At 44.7% G+C, this 10,975-nt stretch overlaps 1 protein-coding gene across 4 annotated transcripts; it reads right to left on the bottom strand.

The window, feature by feature from the left end:
• Nucleotides 1-400: 400 nt before the first annotated feature.
• LOC125545975 (putative anion transporter 7) lies at nt 401-3,563 on the bottom strand. 4 transcript variants are annotated; one of them, XM_048710051.2, is made up of 3 exons: nt 3,195-3,563; nt 2,978-3,101; nt 401-2,253 (listed from the first exon to the last, which is right to left on the bottom strand). In XM_048710051.2, the coding sequence occupies exon 3, from the start codon at nt 1,971-1,973 to the stop codon at nt 663-665; it is 1,311 nt and encodes a 436-aa protein (XP_048566008.1). In that variant the 5' UTR covers nt 1,974-2,253; nt 2,978-3,101; nt 3,195-3,563; the 3' UTR covers nt 401-662. The 4 variants fall into 4 exon arrangements, with proteins under 4 accessions (XP_048566008.1, XP_048566006.1, XP_087370150.1 ...); XM_048710049.2 differs by lacking the exon at nt 2,978-3,101; XM_087514024.1 differs by lacking the exon at nt 2,978-3,101 and having other exon boundaries at nt 401-2,106; nt 3,199-3,563.
• Between the last annotated feature and the right edge of the window lie 7,412 nt (nt 3,564-10,975).

The raw sequence follows: 10,975 nt of genomic DNA, 5'->3' as shown, positions 1-10,975 counted from the left end.
CAAAAAATGAAGACTGCATACTCTACAGGAAGATTTTCCCCACTATTTATCCATTTGATTTAAAACATTGAAATTTCTCTTTTACATTCATATGCATGAAGAGAAGGGAGCCTTGGCACAGTGGTAAAAGCTGCTGCCTTGTGACCATGAGGTATTCATATGCATGAAGAACAAGGCAAAGGCCTTAATAAGTACTCCCTCTGTCAAGAAATATAAGAGCGTTTGTAGTAGCATATAATAATATCTTCATCTTACCTTTGCATATGGTTTAACCTTAATTTGACCATAATATTGTAAGCTTCCTGTACTTCTCCTATTCTCGACTTCTTGCTGCACAATTCACATTATTTCCTACCCAGGAAAATGACTTACAAAACAGAGATGATGTATGCCCAGAAAATTACACAACGTAATACTGGTTGTAAATAGGCCAACCAGCCAGCTGGAATAACAGAGTTATAGGATGATTCCAGATAACACAATTTACTACAGACAAGTGTTATTCCTCCTAACATAACATAACTCTTAATATGTGTGGGATGCAGTCTGAGCTCTGAAATCTGACAGATATAATGAATAAAATACATGTGATATTCCCGTGTTCCTATCCTGTCTCACTGCCCGTAAATGACAAGAAAAGAACAGGCAAAAATAATCATCCTCTATTCGAAAATCTTCTCACCAGTTGAGAAGACCAAGAAAATGACTGAACTAAAAATACAGAGGTATGCTGGAACAAAGAATACTGTTTTCCAGGTTTCAGAGTTCGTTAGATCCATGTTAGAAGCCTTTGCAGCCTCCAAAATGTTTCCCGTGAGGCCAACGCCAACTATCCCAGCCAATGTCCCAGCTGTATTGGAAACCCCCATCACTATGCCGGCGAACTTTGGAGCAACATCCATGTGGTTCACGGCAAACCCTGCTCTTCCTAGAGCCAGAAAACCAAGGGATACCGATGAACATATCACAGTCCCTGAGGGCGTCCCGAATGAAGGGAGGGCCATGAGTGCAACAGCCGAGACAACAAACCCAATGGTGTTTAGGAGCTTCCTTGTCTTGGTAACTGATAAGATCCGTTTTGTAATCAAGTGATCAGCAACCACTCCACCAATGTTGGAGAATATAAACATGTTGAAATAGGGAAGCATCTTTGACGATCCCATGTCCTGGAGGCTAAGCTTAAGGGCTAGTTCGAAATAGGTAGGCAGCCAGTTCATGATAACATACAAGGCATAGTGGAAGGTGAAGTTGTTCACGACAATTGCCCAAACAGGTAGACTGAAGATAATCCTTCGCCATGGTATCTTTACAGTGCGAGGTGCAACAACCCCTACTGATTGCGCCTTAATCTTCTCCCGAGATGCTACTTTTGGCATTGCCACTTTTGGAAGGTCAGTGCGAGGTGGCTCACTGGAGAACTTCAACCATATTACAGACCATGCTACTCCAAGTACTGCTTCGACTAAACATACAGATTGGGGTCCCATGTGCTTCACCAGACTTGGAAAAAACAACATGCCACAAGCTGCCCCGAGGTACATCCCTGAGGTTGTTAATGACACTGAGCGAGAGCGCTCCTGCGGTGGCACCCATTGTGCCAGGACTGTGTGAATGGCAGGAAATATGAAACCTTGTGCTACACCAACAAAAAGGCGAGAAAGGACCAGAATGACTGCTCTGTTGGGGTCCAGTGGAATTAGACCGCATATCAAGGACCACAACAGGAATGACAGCAGCAGAACACGTCTCCCTCCCAATCTCTGAGCTGCCCATCCACCAGGAATTTGTGACAAAACATAACCATAATAGAACATGGAGAGTATCAGGCCCTTGTTTGCTTGATTCACGTTGATTGCATCAGCTGCTACGGTGTACGCAATCGAGAAACCCACACGCTCAACGTAACAAACATTTGTGCAGATGAATGTCAGCAATACTATGACATAACGCTTTGGGATCTTCATTCTCGCCATCACTAATTGGAGATGAACCACAAAGTGTTGTAGCAGTCTTAATCAGGGCGCCACTTGTTGACCTCCCACGAATATTTACCAGGGTTTACCATAAATCTGTCATTCTTCCTTCCATCTCTAGTGGTACTAAGATCTGAAACAGACAAAATATTGATCATTCACTGGTATGAAACACTATGGGCTTCTTCAGCTGTGCTTCATATATCCATAGCAGTTTACTGATCTCATAAGCAATTTAACAGAGACAAAGCACTATATGGTGCACATTAACTCAAGCGACCTGCTCAATGGAGATGGAAAAACCAACACCGCTCAGTTAGATCTTAGATGGATCAAGGCATGGATATTACATTTACCATTATGCAATGTGAGAAAAAAAATTAGTCCTACACTATCAACTATTCTTGAAATGCAAACTGCAATATGCAGGACACATGGTTTACATTGTCACAACCTTTACATTCCAAGAATTCCAAGATACTCGGAATTTTTTGCACCGTTTGTGAAGGAAACATACTAATTACTACTCCCTCCGTCCCAAAATTCTTGTCTTAGATTTGTCTTGATACAGATGTATGTAATACTAAAACGTGACTTGATACATCCGTATTTAGACAAATCTAAGACAAGAATTTTGGGACGGAGGGAGTAGATGATTGAACAGGCCCATCAAGACCTATATTGTACACGGATTGAGCTTGATCTTACACATATCCTTGTACCAAATCGTAATGCTAAGTGTTTTCCTCAGGCATGACAAAACCAAGCTTTGACACACAACTCAACTGCAAGCAAGAAGTAACTAAACCCCCGGTCCCAATAAATCGTCCCAATAAATCAAGTAATCATGTGGTTCCCAACGGAACACACAATGCCCACACATTTGCACTGAACCTAGAGATTTGAGAAAGCAGGATCAGATCTCGGCCCGAAAATTTTCCACCTTTCACACAAATGTGAATCTAAAAAATCTGAACTGTCCACCAAGCTCGCGAGATCTTAACTGAAAACCTGCGGCATTCACCACCAACCACCAGCGCCGGACCAGATCGCGCAGAGATCTGATACTCCAAACCCCAAATCCCCAGCCCCCAAACCCCAAATGAGCACCCTGGCACATCATCAATCCTACAGACCATCCACAAGTCTAGCAGCAGCACATCACCATAGCACATCACAGCAAAATACCAATCAGAGGAAAATGAATTTTTTTTCACTCACCTACTGTGATTCAGTTGAGATGCGAGGTGGTCGGGGAGGCAGAGGAGGCGCACAGCCTACGTGGTCCGGTGGTCGGGGACGGCGACAGAGGAAGGGAGGGAGCGCGGCGGAGGAGGGAGTCCAGTGGTCGGGGACGGCGGCCGAGGTGGTCGACGACGGACGGCGGCAGAGAGGGGGGAGCCCGGCGGTGAAAGGCGACTCAAGGCGGGGCAAGGCAGGCCGCGGCGGTGGGGAGGGCTGCCGCCGGCGGACGAGCTGCAGCACGCCGACTCCTATGGATCTGGAGTTTATGAAGCTGGGAGTTGGAGCGCGCCCGAACCGCGTGGTGGAGTGGAAATAGGAAAAGTGAGGAGGATAGATCGAGTGGTCAACTGTTCACCGACGCCATTTCCCCCCCTCCTCACTGCGAGAAGCACGTGCGTTTTGGTTTAGGCTAAGTGCCAGCCGCCGGTCGACCGGCGCCAGCCTCGATCGGTCGCATCCGCGCCGTAGATGCGGCTCCTGTGAACCGTCGGATCTGCTCTCATTACTTCGTCCTTTTGTTTCTCTCTCTCTCTCAAAAATCATGGTACCACGTATGTGAAGCAGAGGCTGCAGTAAGCATCGCCAGCCCCCCACCATGCACACGCGCGAGGCGGCCGAGCTCGAAGCACCACCACGCTCCGTCCATGGAGCTTTGAAGCACCCGCTCCCCGCCGGTTCCAACACGAATCCTTGTCAGAAACCTTGCAGCTGTCGTGGATCGTAGTCCTCGCCCCACGTCATCATCACATAATCCACCCCCATCGTTGGTGCTTGTACACACTGAAGTAGCTAGTTGCAGCATCAGGCAACACCAGTCCCAACAAGCGTTGTTGTCGATTCTGAAGGAAATATGCCCTAAAGTCAATAATAAAGTTATTATTTATTTCCTTATATCATGATAAATGTTTATTATTCATGCTAGAATTGTATTAACCGGAAACATAATACATGTGTGAATACATAGACAAACTTAGTGTCACTAGTATGCCTCTACTTGACTAGCTCGTTAATCAAAGATGGTTATGTTTCCTAACCATGAACAAAGAGTTGTTATTTGATTAAAGGGATCACATCATTAGGTGAATGATCTGATTGACATGACCCATTCCATTAGCTTAGCACCCGATCGTTTAGTATGTTGCTATTGCTTTCTTCATGACTTATACATGTTCCTATGACTATGAGATTATGCAACTCCCGTTTGCCGGAGGAACACTTTGTGTGCTACCAAACGTCACAATGTAACTGGGTGATTATAAAGGATCTCTACAGGTGTCTCCAAAGGTAGATGTTGGGTTGGCGTATTTCGAGAATAGGATTTGTCACTCCGATTGTCGGAGAGGTATCTCTGGGCCCTCTCGGTAGTGCACATCACATAAGCCTTGTAAGCATTACAACTAATGAGTTAGTTGTGAGATGATGTATTACGGAACGAGTAAAGAGACTTGCCGGTAACGAGATTGAACTAGGTATTGGATACCGACGATCGAATCTCGGGCAAGTAACATACCGATGACAAAGGGGACAACGTATGTTGTTATGCGGTCTGACCGATAAAGATCTTCGTAGAATATGTAGGAGCCAATATGGGCATCCAGGTCCCGCTATTGGTTATTGGCCGGAGATTTGTCTCAGTCATGTCTACATTGTTCTCGAACCGTAGGGTCCGCACGCTTAACGTTACGATGACAGTTATTATGAGTTTATGCATTTTGATGTACCGAAGTTAGTTCGGAGTCCCGGATGTGATCACGGACATGACGAGGAGTCTCGAAATGGTCGAGACATAAAGATTGATATAATGGATGACTATATTCGGACACCGGAAGGGTTCCGGAGATGTATCGGATAAAACCGGAGCACCGGGGGGTTAATGGGCCTCATGGGCCTAATGTGGAGAAGAGGAAGGGGCTGCCAGGGCAGGCCGCGCGCCCCCTCTCCCCCTAGTCCGAATTGGACAAGGAGGGAGGGGCGGCGCCCCCCCTTTCCTATTCTTCCTCCACCTCTCCTAGTTGGACAAGGAAACGGGAGGGGAGTCCTACTCCCGGTAGGAGTAGGACTCCTCCTGCGCGCCACCATAGGGCCGGCCGCACCCCTCCCCTTGGATCCTTTATATACGGGGGCAGGGGGCACCCCTAGACACACAAGTTGATCTACGTGATCGTTCCTTAGCCGTGTGCGGTGCCCCCTGCCACCATATTCCACCTCGATCATATCGTTGTAGTGCTTAGGCGAAGCCCTGCGTCGGTAGAACATCATCATCGTCACCACGCCGTTGTGCTGACGGAACTCATCCCCGAAGCTTTGCTGGATCGGAGCCCGGGGAGCGTCATCGAGCTGTACGTGTGCTAAAGAACTCGGAGGTGCCGGAGTAACGGTGCTTGGATCGGTCGGATCGGGAAGACGTACGACTACTTCCTCTACGTTGCGTCAACGCTTCCGTTGCGGTCTACGAGGGTACGTAGACAACACTCTCCCCTCTCGTTGCTATGCATCACCATGATCTTGAGTGTGCGTAGGAATTTTTTTGAAATTACTACGAAACCCAACAGTGGCATCCGAGCCTAGGTTTTATGGTTTGATGTTATTTGCACGAGTAGAACACAAGTGAGTTGTGGGCGATATAAGTCATACTGCCTACCAGCATGTCATACTTTGGTTCGGCGGTATTGTTGGATGAAGCGGCCCGGACCGACATTACGCGTACGCTTACGCGAGACCGGTTTCCCCGACGTGCTTTGCACAAAGGTGACTTGCGGGTGACTATTTCTCCAACTTTAGTTGAACCAAGTGCGTCTACGCCCGGTCCTTGCGAAGGTTAAAACGGCATCAACTTGACAAACTATCGTTGTGGTTTTGATGCGTAGGTGAGATTGGTTCTTGCTTAAGCCCGTCGCAGCCACGTAAAACTTGCAACAACAAAGTAGAGGACGTCTAACTTGTTTTTGCAGGGCATGTTGTGATGTGATATGGTCAAGAATGATGCTAAATTTTATTGTATGAGATGATCATGTTTTGTAACCGAGTTATCGGCAACTGGCAGGAGCCATATGGTTGTCGCTTTATTGTATGCAATGCAATCGCGATGTAATGCTTTACTTTATCACTAAGCGGTAGCGATAGTCGTGGAAGCATAAGATTGGCGAGACGACAACGATGCTACGATGGAGATCAAGGTGTCGCGCCGGTGACGATGGTGATCATGACGGTGCTTCGGAGATGGAGATCACAGGCACAAGATGATGATGGCCATATCATATCACTTATATTGATTGCATGTGATGTTTATCTTTTATGCATCTTATCTTGCTTTGATTGACGGTAGCATTATAAGATGATCTCTCACTAAATTATGAAGATAAAAGTGTTCTCCCTGAGTATGCACCGTTGCCAAAGTTCGTCGTGCCCAGACACCACGTGATGATCGGGTGTGATAAGCTCTACGTCCATCTACAACGGGTGCAAGCCAGTTTTGCACACGCATAATACTCAGGTTAAACTTGACGAGCCTAGCATATGCAGATATGGCCTCGGAACACTGAGATCGAAAGATCGAGCGTGAATCATATAGTAGATATGATCAACATAGCGATGTTCACCATTGAAAACTACTCCATTTCACGTGATGATCGGTTATGGTTTAGTTGATTTGGATCACGTGATCACTTAGAGGATTAGAGGGATGTCTATCTAAGTGGGAGTTCTTAAGTAATTTGATTAATTGAACTTAAATTTATCATGAACTTAGTACCTGATAGTATCTTGCTTGTTTATGTTTGATTGTAGATAGATGGCTCGTGCTGTTGTTCCGTTGAATTTTAATGCGTTCCTTGAGAAAGCAAAGTTGAAAGATGATGGTAGCAATTACACGGACTGGGTCCGTAACTTGAGGATTATCCTCATTGCTGCACAGAAGAATTACGTCCTGAAAGCACCGCTGGGTGCCAGGCCTGCTGCTGGAGCAACACCAGATGTTATGAACGTCTGGCAGAGCAAAGCTGATGAGTACTCGATAGTTCAGTGTGCCATGCTTTACGGCTTAGAATCGGGACTTCAACGACGTTTTGAACGTCATGGAGCATATGAGATGTTCCAGGAGTTGAAGTTAATATTTCAAGCAAATGCCCGGATTGAGAGATATGAAGTCACCAATAAATTCTATAGCTGCAAGATGGAGGAGAATAGTTCTGTCAGTGAGCATATACTCAAAATGTCTGGGTATAATAATCACTTGATTCAATTGGGAGTTAATCTTCCAGATGATTGCGTCATTGACAGAATTCTCCAATCACTGCCACCAAGCTACAAGAGCTTTGTGATGAACTATAATATGCAAGGGATGAACAAGACTATTCCCGAGCCCTTCGCAATGCTGAAAGCTACGGAGGTAGAAATCAAAAAGGAGCATCAAGTGTTGATGGTCAACAAGACCACTAGTTTCAAGAAAAATGGCAAAGGGAAGAAGAAGGGGAACTTCAAGAAGAACGGCAAGCAAGTTGCTGCTCAAGAGAAGAAACCCAAGTCTGGACCTAAGCCTGAAACTGAGTGCTTCTACTGCAAGCAGACTGGTCACTGGAAGCGAAACTGCCCCAAGTATTTGGCGGATAAGAAGGATGGCAAGGTGAACAAAGGTATATGTGATATACATGTTATTGATGTGTACCTTACTAGAGCTCGCAGTAGCACCTGGGTATTTGATACTGGTTCTGTTGCTAATATTTGCAACTCAAAACAGGGACTACGGATTAAGCGAACACTGGCAAAGGACGAGGTGACGATGCGTGTGGGAAACGGTTCCAAAGTCGATGTGATCGCGGTCGGCACGCTACCTCTACATCTACCTTCGGGATTAATATTAGACCTAAATAATTGTTATTTGGTGCCAGCGTTGAGCATGAACATTATATCTGGATCTTGTTTAATGCGAGATGGTTATTCATTTAAATCAGAGAATAATGGTTGTTCTATTTATGAGTAATATCTTTTATGGTCATGCACCTTTAAAGAGTGGTCTATTTTTGATGAATCTCGATAGTAGTAACACACATATTCATAATGTTGAAGCCAAAAGATGCAGAGTTGATAATGATAGTGCAACTTATTTGTGGCACTGCCGTTTAGGTCATATCGGTGTAAAGCGCATGAAGAAACTCCATACCGAGGGACTTTTGGAACCACTTGATTATGAATCACTTGATACTTGCGAACCGTGCCTCATGGGCAAGATGACTAAAACACCATTCTCCGGTACTATGGAGAGAGCAACAGATTTGTTGGAAATCATACATACAGATGTATGTGGTCCAATGAATATTGAGGCTCGTGGCGGATATCTTTATTTTCTCACCTTCACAGATGACTTAAGCAGATATGGGTATATCTACTTAATGAAACATAAGTCTGAAACATTTGAAAAGTTCAAAGAATTTCAGAGTGAAGTTGAAAATCATCGTAACAAGAAAATAAAGTTTCTACGATCTGATCGTGGAGGAGAATATTTGAGTTACGAGTTTGGTGTACATTTGAAGCAATGCGGAATAGTTTCGCAACTCACGCCACTTGGAACACCACAGCGTAATGGTGTGTCCGAACGTTGTAATCGTACTTTACTAGATATGGTGCGATCTATGATGTCTCTTACTGATTTACCGCTATCGTTTTGGGGTTATACTTTAGAGACAGCCGCATTCACGTTAAATAGGGCACCATCAAAATCCGTTGAGACGACGCCTTATGAACTATGGTTTGGCAAGAAACAAAAGTTGTCGTTTCTTAAAGTTTGGGGCTGCGATGCTTATGTGAAAAAGCTTCAACCTGATAAGCTCGAACCCAAATCGGAGAAATGTGTCTTCATAGGATACCCAAAGGAGACTGTTGGGTACACCTTCTATCACAGATCCGAAGGCAAGACATTCGTTGCTAAGAATGGATCCTTTCTAGAGAAGGAGTTTCTCTCGAAAGAAGTGAGTGGGAGGAAAGTAGAACTTGACGAGGTAACTGTACCTGCTCCCTTATTGGAAAGTAGTACATCACAGAAAACTGTTTCTGCAACACCTACACCAATAAGTGAGGAAGCTAATGATAATGATCATGAAACTTCAGAACAAGATACTACTGAACCTCGTAGATCAACCAGAGTGAGATCCGCGCCAGAGTGGTACGGTAATCCTGTTCTGGAAATCATGCTGCTAGATCATGATGAACCTACGAACTATGAAGAAGCGATGGTGAGCCCAGATTCCGCAAAATGGCTTGAAGCCATGAAATCTGAGATCGGATCCATGTATGAGAACAAAGTATGGACTTTGGTTGACTTGCCCGATGATCGGCAAGCAATTGAGAATAAATGGATCTTCAAGAAGAAGACTGACGCTGGCGGTAATATTACTGTCTACAAAGCTCGACTTGTTGCAAAAGGTTTTCGACAAGTTCAAGGGGTTGACTACGATGAGACCTTCTCACCCGTAGCGATGCTTAAGTCTGTCCGAATCATGTTAGCAATTGCCGCATTTTATGATTATGAAATTTGGCAAATGGATGTCAAAACTGCATTCCTGAATGGATTTCTGGAAGAAGAGTTGTATATGATGCAACCGGAAGGTTTTGTAGATCCAAAGAGAGCTAACAAAGTGTGCAAGCTCCAGCGATCCATTTATGGACTGGTGCAAGCCTCTCGGAGTTGGAATAAGCGCTTTGATAGTGTGATCAAAGAATTTGGTTTTATACAGACTTTCGGAGAAGCCTGTATTTACAAGAAAGTGAGTGGGAGCTCTGTAGCATTTCTGATATTATATGTGGATGACATATTACTGATTGGAAATGATATAGAATTTCTGGATAGCATAAAGGGATACTTGAATAAGAGTTTTTCAACGAAAGACCTCGGTGAAGCTGCTTACATATTAGGCATAAAGATCTATAGAGATAAATCAAGATGCCTAATTGGACTTTCACAAAGCACATACCTTGACAAGATTTTGAAAAAGTTCAAAATGGATCAAGCAAAGAAAGGGTTCTTGCCTGTGTTACAAGGTGTGAAGTTGAGTCAGACTCAATGCCCGACCACTGCAGAAGATAGAGAGAAAATGAAAGATATTCCCTATGCTTCAGCCATAGGATCTATCATGTATGCAATGCTGTGTACCAGACCTGATGTGTGCCTTGCTATAAGCTTAGCAGGGAGGTATCAAAGTAATCCAGGAGTGGATCACTGGACAGCAGTCAAGAACATCCTGAAATACCTGAAAAGGACTAAGGATATGTTTCTCTTATATGAAGGTGACAAAGAGCTCATCGTAAAAGGTTACGTTGATGCAAGCTTTGACACTGATCCGGACGATTCTAAATCGCAGACCGGATACGTGTTTACATTAAACGGTGGAGCTGTCAGTTGGTGCAGTTCTAAACAAAGCGTCATAGCGGGATCTACATGTGAAGCAGAGTACATAGCTGCTTCGGAAGCAGCAAATGAAGGAGTCTGGATGAAGGAGTTCATATCCGATCTAGGTGTCATACCTAGTGCATCGGGTCCAATGAAAATCTTTTGTGACAATACTGGTGCAATTGCCTTGGCAAAGGAATCCAGATTTCACAAGAGAACCAAGCACATCAAGAGACGCTTCAATTCCATCCGGGATCTAGTCCAGGTGGGAGACATAGAGATTTGCAAGATACATACAGATCTGAATATTGCAGACCCATTGACTAAGCCTCTTCCACGAGCAAAACATGATCAGCACCAAGACTCCATGGGTGTT

Source organism: Triticum urartu, chromosome 3A, assembly GCF_056163025.1.
Source record: "Triticum urartu cultivar PI428250 chromosome 3A, HENAU_Tu73, whole genome shotgun sequence".
In the NCBI taxonomy this organism is placed as follows: domain Eukaryota; kingdom Viridiplantae; phylum Streptophyta; class Magnoliopsida; order Poales; family Poaceae; genus Triticum; species Triticum urartu.
This window is presented reverse-complemented; position numbering and strand designations above follow the sequence as displayed.